Source organism: Tachypleus tridentatus, chromosome 8 (assembly GCF_004210375.1).
Source record: "Tachypleus tridentatus isolate NWPU-2018 chromosome 8, ASM421037v1, whole genome shotgun sequence".
Taxonomy (NCBI): Eukaryota; Metazoa; Arthropoda; class Merostomata; order Xiphosura; family Limulidae; genus Tachypleus; species Tachypleus tridentatus.
In genome coordinates, this window is record NC_134832.1 from 44,508,571 (window position 1) to 44,528,484 (window position 19,914).

The following is a 19,914-nucleotide window of genomic DNA, read 5'->3' on the forward strand; positions in this document are numbered from 1 at the left end:
CAGACCCATATTACATGGGAGAATACAATCATGTAATTTTGTTTAAGACTATTGTTAAAATATAATTTTTTTTCTTAGTACCTTCATGCTTGATTCCTAAACATTATGACAAAGTGGCTGAGCTGATGGAGGTATCTTCAATGTCAATCACTGTTAAGCTGTTACCAGTGAATGTGATTACATCTTGTAAAAATGTGTCTCAACCTCCATTGCTATATACAGTTTATTATGGAAGGACTGGGGATAGTAAAATGAGTGGTTGTTACAAGAATTTTGGTCAGTGCTATAAACTTGTAAGTACATAAAGTACCTTTGACAATTTTCTAGAGGATACACTGTATATATTTATTAGTTTTTTTAGAACTTAGAAAACCAGTTATTCCTGGTTTTAAATGTGGTGCATATTTTTAAAAATAAAACTTATGAATGTGTAACAGCTTTTATATCTCTTATATCTTCCTCTTTCTTCTTTATTTTTGCATTGTATCTTCAAACTTCATAACCTGACTGTCAGAAGTTAGCTAAGACAGATAATAGAAGTGGGACTTCATATAAGTTACATTTGATTGTGATTTTTATGTCTCAAAACCGATTCCTTTTTCAATGTGTTTTACTTGAATTCTTAACCTAGTATTTGTGACTTTTAGTGACTCAATAGTGATTCTGAAAGTTTATGATACTAAAAGTAAATTTTAATATCCATGTTGGGCACAGCAGTAGTGTAGCTTGGCACATACATTATGTGTATAAGTATATATAAAGTGCCTTGAAATGAGAATCACAATCATTCCAGCAATAAATATACACACACATCTTTGTAAGTAAATATATTTTAAGCCAAATCATTGTTTTTGTTAATATGTTGATTAATATTGTGCATATAATTTTTAACATTCTGGCTACTCACTTGCATGCATAAGTAACCCATTGTGTAGTTTTGTGCTCAGCAGCAAAACAAACAAATAAACAAACAAGACAGCTAATGTAATTTGTTAAAGTGTCTCTCATTTGGCCATATATTGCACAAAAGAGATTTCCCGATTACTGTAATGATTAATCCTAGGAACTACCACTTTAAAATTGTATGTGTGTTATTTTATCTATTATTGATATCTTACAAAGATGTAAATTTGTATAATATTTGATATGAATATGTGATAGTTTACATTATTAATAAGAGCACTCAACTGGTATGTGACAAATTTTGACATCAAATCTGAGCAGAGAAAATAGTATTGAAACAGCCACAAATTTTACATCATTAATGGAGAGGTGCTTGACTTTGGAAATTTAAAGAGTAACCCCTACTTTAAATATTGGAATGAATAATAAATTATGAATTACATAATTTTGGGTATTCAGAATAAATTTATGTTCTTTATTATTTCCTTTGCTTTTCTGAATTGTTCAAGATTTGAGTTTAATGTTTAATTCAATCACATCAATGCATATCATATACATTTAATTAATGGTAAATCATAGAAAATAATACAACATGAAAGAAAAGCTATTTTCCTTCTTTAGAATTATAAAAGTTGTTATTTGGTCCCATCAAGAATTCTGGACCTACAAGAGTGCTCAGAAGAGTAAAGAATAGAACTCTTTTGTCTAGAGACATATGAATTCTAAGTTCGTCAAGATAAGATCACGTATAATGGTTTAAAATTTTACAGAATTAGATCAGTCAGTATAGCCTGTGTGAAAGTGTGTTTTTTTTAAGTCCAATTTTGGTAAACCCAAACAGTGCTATCACGAGTTTCTTCTCTAGCTCAGTTTTTAAAACTTGTTTCACTTCTGATTTTCCTTAATGCTGTCTATTTTATTCTAGTCTTCCTTCTTTAAATATACATCAGTCTTTTTGTCTTCTTAGCTAATTCATTCTATTTCCAATTTACCCACTAGACTTCAGCATTTTCTCTTCTTTACTTTATTTTCTTAGAGTAATGATAGGAGTAAATTAAGATAAAACCAAAAGACAGTGCATGTTAGAATGTTTACTAACCTTATTGAAAATGTGGAGAAGTTGCAGTTTAATTAAGAGTATGTTTGTCTTTCATTTTTGTAATATTAGTTAGATTGCAAAACATGTAATAGAAATAGTTAAATAGAGTAATCAATAATTAGCTTTTCTATTGAGAAGTAAATTTTTAAGGGAACTGTCAATAAATTATGAAACTCATGTTTTGATGAGTTTCAAGATTTACTCATCTCTGTGTAATACTCTGTTACTGAAACCAACACAGAAAACATTGTGTAATATACTTCAATCTCTCCTCTCCTCTTAACACAGCCACAATCAAAACATACATTAAAAATGACAGAGGTTACATCTTTTTTCCATCACATAATTGATTTTTTTATATAAAATCAAGCATCCTATGAAATAGAAAAACTTAAAAATGTTATTATCTTACAGGATTAGTTATTCTCCAGATTTTTATTCTGTTTCCAACTCTTGCAAAATCATCTACTGCAGTAAATTTTAAAGTAAATATTTGTACATATTTTTTTTTGTACACAATTCTGTGTCATGGTAGTAATAAAAACTTGTATAGTAAAACATTTAATAGAGAATACTGGTGAGAGAAAAATGGACTGAGTTTTGATACAGTGATCTAGGTAGTACTACCACCTTGCTGCCCTTGAGTTTCCAATTTTACTGTCTAAGTAGATGTAATATCCTGTAACTGTATCATTGATGTTCTTTGTCAGTAATTTCAAGACTACTGATGTCAGTGTCATCTTTGGTGTCCCACTAATTGTCAAGATTTTTCATGTACTTAACAACACAGATTGGCTTCATTGTCAATGAGCTACAACTTTTAATGGACACACGTGGGCAAGGATGATACACTATTTGATGAGACCTGATCTCCTTTAGACTTGTGTGTTCAAATGTGCACAGTGATCACTTCACTATGGTATAAGCTACAATTCTGGCAAGTGTGTTTCAGCAGTTTGTTCTGTACGTTTGGGGCAAACATGGTCATGCAGCTATTTCTTTGGATAGTTTGTAGCTGTTCTTTGAAGAATTTGATGATTTAGAGTAAGCCCAACCAACAACAATGGATACTTTGCAGATGGTCATCACTTTTCACTTTCAAAATATTTTCTTGAGACTGTACCAGAGGCAATGGAAAGGAAAGATTAATTATCTGTGAGACATTGTAGCTTGTGTGGGCTGAACAACATTGTCTGTTAAAACTCTTGACCAATTGGACTAGGTACTGACTCTTTCTTAAATGTTTCATCTATGCAATAAAAATATTTGTGAAGCTCAGGTGTATTGTTCAACCTGTTTACAAATGTTTCAATGATAGGAAGTATTAATTTATCATCTTCTGTCAGAATAACAGCAACTTCTGTAGCTTGTTTCCCCAAATATGTATGCTGCTACATCAAAATATGTATTAAATATCCACTGGTTGATGCTAACCCTACAAATTCTAAATGCTTAACATTTAAAGAAAAAATAAATTCAGATGATTATGAGTAGTTACTTAATAGCTTATAATTATCTGTTGAGCCTTTTACATAAGTGAAACCAATTGTATGCATAATCACAACAGGCACAAATGTCTTAGTGATGTGGAATGTGTAAGTTATTGTTTTCTAGATAAGATTTAATGATACATTTCATTGCACATCTTCTGAAAAGGCCTTTGCCACTATTATTTTTTAAGTAGCAAGTTCAAGAGTCATAGATCAAATAGTAAATATTCTTCATCTATTGTGCACTTTCATACACTTGTACAGCTATTTATGAACTCTTTCTTTCTGTGCATTCTTTCAGGAAGACTGTAAGCAGAAAGTTTACTTCTCACTTTTGTTTGTGTTGACTGTAGTATTATATGCAAAGAAATAATGTGTAACAATACTCTAATTAGTTTTATGTGTAATTGCTTTCTTTTATAATTTACTTGATCTGTGTCTTACTGACAAATATATTCAATGTTATACTTTAAATTCATGTGCAACATCTTAATATAAGGAGTTGTTTTATCATTTCACAATATTATTTGATATTTTTTTAGTTATTTTGTCTTGGTAAACTGTTTAAGTTGTTGTTTGTTTTTTTTTAAATTGTAATATTGATCTTTATTGTTACCATGAACTGTTCTGTTGTAGCTCTGATGTCATACAGATTACGAGGGCTTTACTTTCAAATTTATATATATATATACATATGTAACTACAAAATTGATAATTATTTTAGGTAAATCTGAATGAAAACATATCTTTGCAGGAATCGTACAATAGATCTGTGGTGCTTAGTTCATTGGATCCATTTACAAATTATTCTATCCGAGTGGCTGTCAGTAATCATTATTCCAGAGCTTTATTAATCTCTACATCTCATGTAGTCTATCAAACAACAGAAGGAGGTTGGTTTATTTTTTTATGTGTAAATCTCTAGAACTGCCGTAGTAAATAGAAACAAAAAATAGCGCATATTAAGTTACCATGCAGTTTTACAGATTTCAGTGTAATAAATTGTCAAAGTGTTTGTATTTTTTGTTGCACATAATTGCACATCTTGCTACATTTTTTCTAATGGATTGTTTCTGTTTGTTCCTGTAACATTGTAATTAAGGTCATGCTTAAATATTTATTGTTTTATTTATATTATGTATGAGAAATTTACAAGTAATATAGACATTCATTTTCTTCATGTAGATATAACAACACGTGTAACTTCATCTGAAGTCGATGTTTTATAAATGCATTATCAATCTCTGTTATTATAAGAATAAAGTTGTAACTTCAATTGTACTTCAAGTTTTGTTGTAGTTGCTTTCTCATAGTAATGGTATAGCCATAACTTAACCTGAATATGATATTTTGCTATTATAGCACCTACACCTCCTGTCAACGTGACAGCAGAAGCTATAACCCCAACAAATATTCAAGTAACTTGGTCACAGCCGGTTCATCTCAATGGTCCCTCCGTTTGGTATGAAGTGCGAAAGCAGAAAATAGTTGACCAACATTTTGGTCCATTAGACCTATCTCACCATCACTATACAACCTTGGATCATGAATATTTTACAATTCTGACTTCTGTGAAACCAGCCACCACATACAAAATTGTAGTAAGTAAATATATAGTGGGAAAAAATGAATTAACATAAATGTAATAGATTCTTTGTTAGAGATATTTTATGAAAGTATAAGGTGTGGCTTCTAACTTGAGATGAAATAGTGAATAAATTGATGTTTAAAAAACAAATTTAAAATTGTAGCAAAGATTAACCTATTTTGAACTTCAGAATATTACCAGTACACATTCAAAAACCAGTGTTTACCAGTAACTATACTTAGAAAATCACACGAAGTTCATAAGTTTATACAAAAATTATTAATTATTAAATATCAAAATTTCATACAATGTACATATTATTTATGTTTTCACAGTAAGCTCTTCGTTGTTTTCTAATTTATCTACTGGGTATAATTGTCATTAATGTAAACTGTTAGTTACTATTTAAGGATTTCACAGTCAGCTGATATAAAGGTAATCATTAAAACAAAATAGCTCTTTTTTTAATTCTTTTAATGCTTATTAAAATATTCCTAATTTTTTTGTTAATATAGAATACAGCTTGTTCCAGTTGTATATTTAAATTACACATACATGAATTTGTATCACAGCATGTAATTTATTATTTAGAGAATTTTATCTTTCAAGGAATGAAAGAATTTGATTTGATTTTGTGAATTTTTAATCTAATGATCAGCAGTTATGTCTTCTGTAACTTAAAATATGTTTTGTTGGCAGGTTCGAGCTTATTCTTCCACTGAAGCCTTTCATAGTGATAGCTTACCAGTTAAAGTGACCACCTTGTCTTTTCCTAATAACCTGACTCTTGTGAATATTGAATCAAGATCTCTGACTGTTCAGTGGATTTCTTCTGTTGCTAGCAGTGTAGTCCAGCATAGATTGAAATATACTGAGGTGACTGAAGCATAACATGTTCTGTATTACAGTATCTATCTTAGAAAATTTATCATAAAAATCTTTAAAATATTTAATTGCTATTAATCAATAGTTTATTTTTTTAAACTGGTTTATCATTTTTTTACAAAGCAAGATGAACCATGACTGTTTTTGTGCTAATTAGATTCTTGCATTTCTGCTAACAATTTGATTGAACTGTTTTTTAATCTTTAAAAAAGTATATCATTTATTATCTGTTTTGTCAGGAAAGAGGTAGTATGTGGCACACACTGAAAGTGGATGAAACTGAAGCAAGTGCGACATACAACTACACTTTGGAGAAACTTTTTCCAAAAACAAAGTATAACTTCAAACTTGAGTTGGTATACAGAAGCAAAATCAACAAAACCTTTGTTTGGTTGGAGATGCCTGAGGTTCAGTATGAAACTCTTGCTGATAGACCTGATATTCCAGACCCTCCATATGTGAAAAAAATTGGATGGGAAACATACCAAGTTTCCTGGAATGAGGTGCCTAGTAACGGAGGAACATTCCTCATGTATGAGTTGCAGTACAGGTAGGAAGTACTGATTTACTATCATAAAAAGTTAAATGATCTTATAGGTAAAAATCAACTTAGATGCTATGATCACTGAAGACCAGTTGTTTGACTAGAATTTATATCATTCTTTCGTTATTTTGGTTAAACAACTAATACCTTTACAAAACTCTTCATGTAGATTCCACTAAGCAAGTGATAGAAAGCTCATGAAATTATCTTCAAATTCATAAAACATTTAATAAATTATTACATTTTTTACAAGAGAAGTCAAATTGGAATTTAACTGTAATGAGAGTAGTGTTATACATATTGAAAAGCAGTTGCTTGTAAAATAAAATTTGACATCAAATGTTACTAATGCCTCATCTCTTGTCATTTTAAAAGTTAATGTTGAGCTCTGCCTGTGTACACAGCCTTTGACTATGTATTTCTACATTAAATTGTTATGAATTAATCACACCACACTATTATCACATTTCAAAATGTGATTTAACATAAAGAATAAAAATATAGATTTACTGTATGTTATTATTTAGAGGCTCTTAGTATGACTGAAATGCACAGAAATTACTTTTTAGAATGGGGTGATATAAATAACTCAGAGCTTTGGCTCTGAGTGAAACCAAGGGTGTAACATAATTAACCTTTTTAAAATCCATGAAACACTTTAAGTTGATAGATTAACTTCCTGTTGCTGATAATTGATACTTTTGTTTGCATATATATTGTGGTTTGAAAAATTAATACAAAACAGGTTTGTGATGGTTTTGTTGTCTTGAAATGTTTACATTTTCAACAGTAATTTCTCTACCCTGAATCTGAAAATGATACCCATTTTTATCCATTGCATACAGACTTTTTACAGAGTGTCATATATACTTTTATGTAAGTGAATAATTTTTATTGAAATTGGATTGTATTTTATTATGCTTAAAACATTGACATACACTGGCTATAAATTTCTCTAGACAAATTGCAACATGAAAATCTTATCAGTCATTCTGGAATCTAAACATAACAAGCATGACAATAAAAAAATGTTCATTGTAGTAAAATAAATTATAATTTGATCTAAGTAAGAGTTGTTTTTCTTCCCAATTTAAAAAAAAAATTCTTTGTGTTAGAAACACATGAATATTATTTTCAAAATTTGTGTCTCTAAATTATAGAAAATCCATTTATAAAACCAAAACAACTTTTATGGAGTTTAAATTTGCAGGCTTGTGTAATCTTTATATAATTCAGTGTTTCACTGTTTATATTATAGCTTAAGAATAGTGAAATATCATATCTATTTTGCTAGAGATTTCAAAACATTTTTTTCATACTACCATACTAAAGCATTTTGGTGGAACAGAAATACTGATAGTGATTTTTAGCTTGGTTGTTTTATGATATTTGCTTTTGTTGTTGTTTTGTTTGCTAAATGATTATGTTTTTATCAGTGTAAAGATAATTTATTACATTATATGAAGATCACTAATTCTCCTTATAGGTCAGTAATTAATAATCTCACAGAAGAAACTGAATGGCAGACAGTTTACTATAACTCTACAATCCATTGGATCATTCAAGACTTGCCTGCAGGAATAAGTTATTACTTTAGGGTTAGAGCAATGAATAATCTAGGATATGGGAGCTTTAGTCATGAGAGTGAACAGTTTGATTTACCTACTCCAGAAGGTAATTATTTTTGGATAAAGAAAATTTTAATGTATTAAATATTGTGGCTCATTATTTTTTAGATTGTTTTTTTTTTGTGTGTGTGTTATTCTTAAATGAGTTTTTTCTATTGAGTTTGAGATCATAAATTATAAAATATAGTACAGTGGAATATCTTTTAGAAGAACAACAATATAAGTTATTAAAAATTTATTTGAAACCCATTTAATCATTCAATTTATTACCAAGGTAATACCAGCTTGGAGAATTCCACTCTTCATTAGTATAAGTCTACAGATTTACAATGCTAAAATCAGAGGTTCAATTCCCCTTGGTGGGCTCAGCAGATAGCCTAATGTGGCTTTTCTAAAAGAAAACACTCTCTTCCTCAGTAACCCAGAAGAATAAGTAACTAGTGTCCATGTTACTTTTTCTTAAAAACGTGTATAAATGTAGGTCATAATGATATAAATTAAACTGTCTATGTTCTCATATATGTTAAAGATATCATTTCAAAGCCTTGACCATAAATTTTTTCTGAAAGTAATCGTACTAAGAACCTATCATCATTACAGGAATTAGTGACATAAACTGGTTATTACTGTGTCAGTTTTATCCTGCATATTTTTATCCAAACTAACTTATGAAAGATTCAAGCAAGTTAATGTTTCCAAAATTTTTGAAGTTTAACATCATAGCAACAGAAAACTCGACGACAAAATATAACCTTCAAAGGTATCACAAAATATAGGATGTTTTAGAGTAAATATGATAACTTTCAGTACATGTTTTTGTATCATATAGAGTATATGTTATCAGAGCTTGTATATTTCAGTCATAGACTCAGTTAAATTACTTTTAAAGTTGATTAGGATGCAATTTTAGACCAGTATGTATTCCTTTAAATTGTTCAATATGAATTAGTAACATCATTTATAATTTAGAATGTATATGAAAATCACAAACTAAACTAAATGGCTTTAAAATTCTATTAAGATACATTTTTAAGCTTTTAAATGCTCCTGTAATTTCTAGAATATAGGCTGTAACAAACCCTGAACTGTATATTGTGTATGAAAGTTGCAAATTAAAGTACATCACTTGAAATGTTGATTAAGACACTTTCCAACTGGAGCATCTTTTATCTTCTAGAATACAAGTAGCATGACTTACATTGTATACTGTGTACTGAGTTACAGCTAGACCCATAACATGTGTCTTGAGAAGGTAATAAAGATTCTAGCTGGAACATCTTTCAATATCTAGAATACAGGTTATTAATGTGATTATAGATTGCTATTAATGTGATTGTGTATGTGAGTTACAACTGGAGTGATAAAGTATATTATTGTTTTTTAACCACCATGTAGGTCTTGTTGATTCAGGCAGTCATCATATAACAACTGTTCTAGCCAGTACCTTATCAGTTGTATTTCTGATTGTTATTTTTCTGTTAGTAGCTGTTTACATGGGTAAGTTTTGTGATTACTTCCATTTCCATCTGTTTTCCAACATTTTTTTTTCTGTAAAAAGGTTTCTTTAGTTCTTCATATCTGGGAGAAGTATTTCTAAGCTAAATAATTTCAAAGATAATCACAGTCTATAAGTAACACATGTAAAATGAGATTGTTTTATTTTTGAAAACATAGTGGAAAGTTTGAGCCTTTGCTGTTTAATTCATTGTCGTATTTTTCTTGGCTTTGTGTGTGTGTGTAAATATATATAGATAGATAGGCATAGTAGCTTGTAATGTTTCTGCATGATAATTTCAGGAACTAGTATGTTATTCATGTTTATTGGCAATCAGTTAGCATGACAGGTTATGTAATTTTGATATTAGCTGATGATGGTTCTAGAGAAAGGTTAAAGCTTATTTATCAAGTCTTGAATAAAGAACAAATTATTTATATAATTCACATGGTTGTATTTTACAGTAAAGTACTTCATCAGTTCAGACTTTGTATATAATGGAAACACAAAGTTAACTCAAGTCAGATAGTTATTTATTTCAGGTACAATTTTGTAGCAGATTCAGGTTGTGTTTCCAACTATAAGTTTGAATGCATTATATTTCTACCATGTTTTTATGAAGGATCTTTAATTCAGCCAGTAATATTTCCATAGTATTAAAATTTTGAAATCTTATATAAGTAGTTCTAAGTTGGTGAAACAAGTAAATCTCAAAGAATCTTATGTTTTGATTCTTCATCAATATCTTGTAATGTGTCATTGAGCATTTTATCATGTGTGATTGACCAGCCTTATATTAGATGTGATTTTCAAATTTTGTACTTATATCATTTCAGTTTATAGGTACATGTTTAGTACCAGGTTGTTTGCATAGTTAAAATAATTTTTAAGGAACTTGTAATTAAAACATAAAGAACAATAGGAAATGAAACAACATCAGTAAAACAGGTACATCAAATGTGACTGATTTGGAATTGTTTCTCAAAAGTAAACTTGTGTAGCAAGAAATTGAAGATTTCTTTTTGAATATTTCAGGAATAACTTATTTCAATCTAACAGTCCTTTTTTATTACTGATTTTATTTTGTTGTTAGTTTTATGAAATTTTTGTGGCCTGGTGGCTAGGGTATTCGATTCATGATCTAAGGATCACAGGTTTTAATTCCACCCTCAAACATGTTCACCTTTTCAGCCATTGAGGGCATTAAAATATTATGATCAATCCCACTGTTTGCTGGTAAAGAGTAATCCAAGAGTTGGTAGTGCATGGTGTTGACTAGCTGTTTTTCTTCTAATCTATCACTTCAAAATTAGGGATGACTAGTGCAGGTAACACTTGTATAGTTTTGTGTGAAATTAAAAAACAAACAGTAAATTCAAAATGAGGCTGTAAAAAGAATTTGTACCAACTTTTCACTGCTTTTTAAATGTATATATAAACTATTTTTGTAGATTACTATCATTTATTTTATAAAGCCAACAGCCTTTTACAGTATACTCTATCAAACCATTAATTAGTTTTTGTGTGTTTGTGGTTTCTTCAATGTATAGTCCATCATTGTCGAGAACAAGAAAAGAAGATTTTACAGGAAGCAAGTACAGACTTTCAAAATCGTGACCTGCAACTTTCAACACTTCAAGAGTTTCCTCATCCTGGAAGCTTTGTTCACCAAAATAATGCTCTATATGCTTTGGAGTAAGTCCCCATTTTCCTTTCAATGTTGAAGATCTCATTGTTTTTGTTTAGTAAACCAAAGATACAAATGTTATTTCACAAAAATTGGCCTGATAGGCTGCCTGGATAGGTCATCTGTTTTAACCAGCTGCACTATTACATGGTAGTGTGTTGTCTGTCAGTCAGTCAGTAGACACTGAAACATAAGGGACAATTAATTTTGTAATTCGTACCTTCCTGACATTAGTAAAACATGCACACACCATGAATCACAAGAAGAATTATGCATTCTGTATACTACAGCACACAAAAATGAACTCATCTTTAAACTGAGATAGGCAAAGTGGAAGTGTAGTAATAATTTTTGTTTTCACTCATTTGCATGTGTAACACTAATATTTTGTATAACAGTTTCAGATGTGATCTTGATTCTGTTTTCTTATAAAGTAAAGTACATCATTATAAATTGATAATTCTTGTTTGCTTGTAAGACAGTTATTTGTGAACAGGTCTGTTTTTTAAAAGTCTTTAACTTCAGAGTAAAATGCATGTTTAAGAAAAGCACAATTTAGGTTTTTTTGCAATGTTGATGGAGTATAGTTGGTGGCTTGTAATGTATGTTTCACAACTTTAGTATTGAAGAATGTATAATTTATTTAATAGTGACAAAAGTGTATTAAAACTCCATAACACTTTCCTTAATTCTGAATAGATCTAGATGCAAAATTATAGTCTTAAATGATGAGTATAGTGTGAGAGGAACAGAAGCTAATCTTCAGTATGCCTTACTGCATTAAAGTTCCATAATCTATATTTGCAAATATTTATTATGTGTGGTAAAATAATCTTCATAAATGCTACAGCTTTACTTTTAAATATTTGAGATCATAAAGTTTGGGACTTGCTGTACTCTGGTACAGCAACTATATACAGAAACGTAAGTCCTCTGATTCAGGAAATGCAGCTTTTGATTTGTTTATTAAACAAATTCTGTTTTGGAAAGGTTAATCTGGATCAGAGAAAGACAAAGAGTTTTTAGGCATGGAAGATCTTGTCCAGTCTCTTCGAAAAAAAATAACAGGTGAACATCTCTCACAATAAATAATGCCAACTAGATGATGTGACCAATATAAAATTTGCAACTGGCGCACAAGCATAAAATTGCATAAAAGTAAGAGGGTCAAAAGTTAACAGAAAATTGTGTTGATTTCTTGAAGTAATTCTGCATCAGATACTTGGAGGACAATTATTATTGCTTATTATTAGGATTGTATGTACTTATAACTTTCTTATTAATGCTATTGCTTTACCTAACCTGTTTGACAAAATGTAGAAAATGGATAGAAGCTTCAACACCAATTTAAAATTCATGGTGGACAGTTAATTTGTCATCATATACCACTAATATTTCCTACATGAAAGAGAGCTGGTTGGGTTTGGTATCACTTATACTGTGGAGAAATAGAAGAGTATGTTGTATAATAATAGTGAAGCATTAAAGCTTTCAACAAGCTGTAAAATATTGGAGCTGGAGGCCATAAAATTTACCATTCTTTAGATTGCTAGAAGCAACAAAGATAAAAATACACGGTGCCACAAACATAACATTTGCAACTGCCTCACAAAGTGTATTGCTTAAATATAGTGTTTGACCCTCTGAGAGATGACAAAGAAGCATTACAGCTTCCATGGTAAAACCCTCACCTGATCCAATGTGCCAAGTAAAGCCAAATATGAAAGTTGATAAGTACCTAAGAAAAGTCCATTCCTCACATCTCCACTGATGAGTCTGGATTAATTTGAACATATTTAAACTGCCCTTACATAATAGGTAATTATTTACTCTGCTTGTATGACCTGACCATTATCATGTTACTGCAACTTGCAGTGACAAAAATATATTTTAAAGAGCACATTCATATGCTATAGCTTTGTACTAAGAATAGTTTTTTATAACAATAAAAGAAAAGAAACTGTTAATTGGTGTTTTATTAGATTTGTTTATCTGTGTTTTAAATTGTTGTAATTTTAGGTGAAAGAAAATATAAAATAATCTACATGTATGTAGAATGTGTCAACAAGGAACTAATGTAGTATGCAAACTATGTACATATTATTTTGTGGCAAAGTAAAGTGTAATTTTATCTTATATAATGAGATCTAATTGTGAGTAGTATAATTTTAACACAGGTGTGTACATTGGGTGTCTCATAGTTCACTGTGGTACTGGTGTGCATGCTGTAAACAATTAGTAAAAAAAATTCTTGCCTTTCACACTTACAAAATAAGTATTACAGAAACTGTTGTTCTTTATTGTTTAAACATAAAATAAGGTAAAAGCTGTAATACCTCTTTCAGTTTTTTTATCAAACTACTTTTACTTTTAGAACACTAATTGTGTTATTTTTGTTTATCTTTGTAATTAATTGGTTATAATATTAATTGCATTTGTGAGTATTTATGATACAATATTCTTTTAGCTTCCCTCAGTCCACAAGTTATTTTATGACATCATTAAACAAAGGAATTTTCATACTAAATGCTTTTTCTAAACCAAGGAATCTTAACGACTTTGGGCTAAACTACAGGATGTTAGGAAAGTCACTGTGCAGTTTTGTAATCATATTTTATTCAGTCTATTTCAAGCCAGCAACTGATAACAGTGTTTAGAAACAAAATAAGAAGGATCCAGGCCTGTAGTGATACCAACGGGGGTCACTTTCAACATTGTTTATAATTGTCATTCATATTTACCTCCTGTATTCTGTATTGAAATATTTCTGTTAATAAATATATAAGTGCACAGTGACTTTCCAAACACCCTGTAAAATAAATTATGTTTATTACTGTACCATAGAAGTAGTAAGCATTTTTTTAAGAATGGAATTATAATGAGGATAAGTTTATTTAAAGTACAAAATAAACAATACCTGCTGATCAAAGTGGTAAGTAATTTTGTCAAGTGTTAGATGTTTACACCTTTCAGAATATAATTGAGTGCATGATGGAATTCACACTCAAAAAGGAAGATATTTTGCAAATGGAAATTATCAAAAACAAACAAATTGATTTTTAGACAGATTATGTAATTTATCAATGCTTTTTTAAATCAGTAAGCTATTTGGTCTCTTTTATAATTAAGGCAGAAGAAATTTAACCACTGTTGTTTTTTCATATTTGTAGCAAACATATAAAAAACCACCAATGTTTCAGTGGTTCTGAAAATATAATCCATTTGTTTTCCTGTAGATTAAAGCTAGTTAATCTTTTTAAAACATTGGAACATTATTAATATTTTTAACGTAATTTAATGTACACTGAGGTGTGTGGGAAGAAGTGATAAACTGGTCTTCTGTTATTTTAATGCTTTGAAATGTCTTAGCATTTAATATAAATTAAAAATACTTCTTTTTTTAACTACTATAAAAATTGTAATTTTGCTTTACTGTAAATAATTACATTTCTTACTAAACATTTTAAGAGATGTGTATCTTTTTTTTTTTTAAGGGATGTTCCCATAGATGAAGAGCTTGCTTCTGTACCTCAGATTTGTCGTGAGCAGATAGTCCTGACAAAGTTTTTAGGTAGTGGTGCATTTGGAGAAGTATTTGAAGGGGTAGCTTATGACCTAGAAGGAGAGAGCTCTCCACCAACTAAAGTAGCCATTAAGGTAAAAAAAAAAAAAAAAAAAGTTATTTTTCAATTTTTAATTTATTTCCTAATTCTGAAAGTTTTATTACTGAAAGCATTTACTTTATCTCTTATTTAATTTTGAATTTAATTTATATTTTAACATAAATTGTGTAGGATTAAATAGTAATCTTTAAACAGGTAAAATTGAGAAAAGAACATTTTGATCTGAAAATAGTTTTAATATAGAAACAACATTAATGTAACAAAGCTTTGTGTGCTCAACACTTTACTGACACAGAAGAAAGTTAATTTTTGGTTATTTGTTGTTAAGTATGATGTGTTTTTATTTGTTTTTTATAGACTTTAAGAAAAGGTGCAACCAACCATGAAAAGACTGAATTTATGAAAGAAGCCAAGCTTATGAGGTTAGTATTTGAAAAGTATCTTTTTCTCTTTTGACTTTCCAAATATTTCGTTCTTTTTTCCCTAGAAAAAAAAAACAAGTGACAACTTTTGCAGTTTTAAGACCACTGTACATAATTAATCTATTAGATAACCAGAATAATTAATTGAAATTTACATAACATTTTACAGGGTTCCCACAAAGTCTAGAACTATATGGTTATACTATAAATATCAAAAATTGAACTCTTCTTACAACTCACTATACTTTGTTTCACTTTAGTTCCCTGTGTATTATTGTAAACCAACACATTATCTTCACTGAAAAAGTAACTTTTTAATGTCCCCTTTTTTTTTGTATAAAGAATATGATTTTTTTCTGTATTTGTGAATAATTGTTATTTTTTGGATATAAAACAAAATAAATTATTTTATTGGTTATATCTTTTTCTACATAACTTATTTTATATACTAAGGCACTATTTACTAAGAGATTTTTTTTAGAAATATAAATTGGTTCTAAGATAGTTTTAATATATCTTATACTTATTAAGAGTTTTCTAAATTGAAATATTTTACCATCTAAAACAAACCTGTAAAAAATTGTTCATCTGAAGTATTTTTTAATCTTATTTTTTGAGATTTTAAATTCAGTTAATTCTTCCCTAAAGTTTCATAAGTTTTAAAGTGGATGTAAAACCTTCACTTTTAAAATATGCTAGTTTTTTAGAAGAATTATGGAAAAATATAAAATTATGTGCTTTACAGTTCTGTATAATATTCACTTGCTCTGAGCTTTATGATAAGCCAGTGAATATTGTACAAAGTTAATACTGTTTTTTATTTGTAACAGCAATTTTAAACATGATCACATTCTTTCTCTTTTGGGAGTTTGTTTGGATAACAATCCTAATTTTATTATTCTGGAGCTGATGGAGGGCGGTGACTTACTCTCCTATCTCCGTTCCAGTCGAAATGCTTCTGTGAGTTTCTTGTGTCTTTTATTCTTTAAATATACTGAATTATCCCTAAATATGAAGTACCAGTCAGTTCTTGCTCTATAGTATAAGTACATTTTTATCCTCTTTTTTATTAATTAGAAAGCTATAACCATGTATAAAATTACATTCATATGATGTAAATAGTTATGGTAAAAACAATAAGAATATTTAATAATGTCACTTGTCTTCAAAAAAATAGTTTGAAATGTTTCTCTATTCATTATGAGTTTCTCCTTCAAATAAACCAACTATACTGGACCCATGAAGTAAAATATTAAGAAAAAGTGAAATAAAGATGTTACATCAGATTTATAAATTATACAAAATATTTTAACATACAGACGAACATAAATGAAATGTTACTGAATTACTAAACTTACAGTAACCACAACTGCTTCATATTGTGTCACTCAGACTAGTGAAGTCAGAAAGTTCCTACCTGAGACATGAGAATATCCACTATAGTTTCATTATTCTAATTTTTCTAGAAGCCACAACTACATCTTAAACCAAATCCTAGACACTTGTAGTCACTAGGTTACATTAAGACCTTTAAATACACTGTATTAAACTAATCTCTCATGGTGGACTTACATTGTGTTGTTAAATTTTGTTATCATAAGAATTATGATTAAGATTAACTTATAAACAAAATACTTTGTCACAAAAATTCTTCTTTACTTAGTATAGCTGTGAACCACAAATGTAATGAATAACAGTGAGTTTAGTGTTCACAGTTCAGAGCACCAGACAGAAAAGGATATAAGATTATGTTAAAAATTCAAGCTTATAACAATGAATGTTTCAATTGAACAACTAATTGTTTGGTTTAAAGTCTCATGTTAATTACCAGAACCAGAACATGGTACAGTTGTTGAAGAATCTGTTCAAGTAAATATTTTGTTATCTGTAAAATCTTCATGAAAACCTGTTATGTACAGAAAGATTTCTTGTGTTGCACTATTATTGAAAGTGTGGTAGTTAGTGAGTTCCTAGGCATGAAATGAATGCACACTTATTTGTCTGTGTGTCAGTTGTTTAAAAATTAATGTTGTTTGTGCTATGAATTATTTCATATCACACTCCATTATGTTCCATGGTTTAAAGTAGAAATGGGCATATCAAATGCCACTAATATATTTCTGTAATTGGAATTTAATTTTTGAAATAGACTGTTATGAATATTCCATATACACATGCCTTGCCTGTCTTGATTTGCTTTTAGTGTAACCTGAAATGAGTTGTTATGTTGCATTCAGTTTAGTGTTTTTTTTTTAATGTTCAGGTAAAACTGAGGTTATATTAGAGCAAAGGGATAGATCTGCATAGTAACAGGTTATTTTGTCAGGATACCTATTATGAAGTAATGCTATATCTGTGAGTAACTGAATCTTGATGATGAACTAAACAAAAGACTGGACACAAAGTATAACACAAAAAGAATAATATTTATTTTAGCACACATAAAACACAAACTCTGTTTAACTGCTTTATTGAGTCAGAATGATTTATTGTACTTGGCCTTCTATCTTCAACTAACTACATCTGACATTCTTTACTTTTCAAGAAATGTTATATTTACCTTGTGGCTAATACTATTCACGTGACTGGTCGTTCTCATTCAAACATAGGTCAAGTCATAACCTTGAGGTATCACCTGAACTTCCATTATTGATAACATTTCACAGCATGCAATATTGCAGGTATTATCTACTTGAGAATAACAAAGAAACAAAGACTGGAATGAAATCATCTTAATGGCTTTTCAATCAGATATTTTGTGAAACCTGCATTTGTACAGAATAGATACTGTTTTCTTATAAATATAAAGAAATGCCTAATGTCAGAATCTCCACAGAATCACAGAAACTAATATTGTATTCCTGAATACTCATTTTGATAACTTTTTAAAGCATCTTAGGAACTTACTCATTTGGATCAATTAATTTTTTATGTCCCAGGTATTTGGTTTACAGCCATTAACCCTAGATGATCTGTTAAATATATGTGCTGATGTTGCTAAAGGCTGTGTATATCTTGAAGAAATGCACTTTGTGCATAGGTAAGTTGAACAAGATTTTTTTGTTCTGTAAAATCTGACTAGTTTTGACACTCATGCATACTTCTCCTTTATTATATTAAACTGAAAAAAAAAGTGCATGATGTAGTACTATAAACACAAATGATTTAATTAAATGACTGCTAACTCCAGAAAATAATCTATTCAGTATTTTATTTTTCTATTTTCTAGCAGTAACGTACATGCATGCATGTTCATTATCTGACTGTATATTTTAGTGCAGAAAAATTTCAAGTTTTGTATTATTTTAGTCTGCATGCATCAGTGAAAATAGGAGGTGACTCTAGAAACTGTAAAAATGAAATGTTGAATAGATTAAATTATTTTTTATGCAGATTATAATAATTTAATAAAATCAGGTCAACTGATTTTACTAAATAGTATCTACTATGTTGAGCTGAACACTTTTCTTTTAAGAACAGTCAATCTAAGGTAGTGGTAAAGATTGCTGTGCAAAAATGAATGTATTATCCATAGTGGAAGAGTATATATTTTTTTACCATGAAAGTAATTTGACTGATAAAAACTGAAATTGTAATTCATATTACGAGAAAAAAAAATGATGCCCAAAACTGCTGTTTTGTTCTTGGCTTGTGCTCTGCAGGGTACCTACATCTTGATAGAGCTGAAATATGAAACGTTGATGAACTAAAGAATTAGCACTGGGTACTGTGTGAAACATGTTTACAATCTAGTGTGTACTATGCTACCTAAAGTTCCAAAATTATCTGCAAAGCTGAGGAGCCTCAAGTGCTTCTTGTTTTACACTGAATGAAAGAGTTTAAAATGGATGCATAAATTAAAATGATGTTGTAGAGCTTACTTCAATGATATTTTTTGCATAGGATGTTTTTTATTGTTGTCTTGTGCACGTATAACAGCGTTAAATTAGTGAAAGATATTTTAATATACTTGCATGTATCTCTTCATTATAAAAATTGAATGTATTGTAATGTATTAACTTAACCAACAGAGACATAGCTGCTCGTAACTGTTTAGTATCAAGTCATGACCCTGCTATCCGTCATGTAAAGATTGGAGATTTTGGTTTGGCAAGAGACATTTATAAAAATGACTACTATAGGAAAGAGGGAGAAGGTCTGCTTCCAGTGCGATGGATGGCCCCAGAGTCTCTGATAGATGGTGTCTTCACTAGTCAATCAGATATCTGGTATGTAAGATCAGTACACTGGGTAGTCTGTGTTTAATATGTAAGATAAGAATGTAAATTAGTCTGACTACAGAAACATTAAGAAAGAGCTCTAGGCTTAGATTAATTGTTATGCATGCAACTATATTAATTGTCATGGACAATAACATAAATATGAAAGTTTTGTTTGATTAGCATTTATTTTAGTCTAACACATGGTATGGTCTTGCTTGTTACAGTGTTATGACAGTAAATTTACAAATAGATTATTTCACAGTTTTTTATCTTAAAATTCGAGGGAAAGCTGTATTTTACAGTTTTTTAATAAGAAAGAGTAAGTAT

General features: G+C 29.4%; 1 protein-coding gene across 1 annotated transcript in view; it reads left to right on the top strand.

Annotated features, from left to right (window-relative positions):
* The window catches only part of LOC143222319 (proto-oncogene tyrosine-protein kinase ROS-like), a 71,248-nt gene that overhangs the window by 38,404 nt on the left and 12,930 nt on the right, over positions 1 to 19,914 (top strand). Inside the window, exons 16-28 of the mRNA XM_076448685.1 lie at positions 79 to 293; positions 4,247 to 4,385; positions 4,855 to 5,093; positions 5,780 to 5,956; positions 6,205 to 6,515; positions 7,996 to 8,183; positions 9,533 to 9,634; positions 11,183 to 11,327; positions 14,814 to 14,976; positions 15,300 to 15,364; positions 16,195 to 16,324; positions 18,304 to 18,404; positions 19,396 to 19,593. Of these exons, the coding sequence (XP_076304800.1) occupies positions 79 to 293; positions 4,247 to 4,385; positions 4,855 to 5,093; positions 5,780 to 5,956; positions 6,205 to 6,515; positions 7,996 to 8,183; positions 9,533 to 9,634; positions 11,183 to 11,327; positions 14,814 to 14,976; positions 15,300 to 15,364; positions 16,195 to 16,324; positions 18,304 to 18,404; positions 19,396 to 19,593 (2,173 nt within the window). The remainder of the gene's footprint in view (positions 1 to 78; positions 294 to 4,246; positions 4,386 to 4,854; positions 5,094 to 5,779; positions 5,957 to 6,204; positions 6,516 to 7,995; positions 8,184 to 9,532; positions 9,635 to 11,182; positions 11,328 to 14,813; positions 14,977 to 15,299; positions 15,365 to 16,194; positions 16,325 to 18,303; positions 18,405 to 19,395; positions 19,594 to 19,914) is intronic.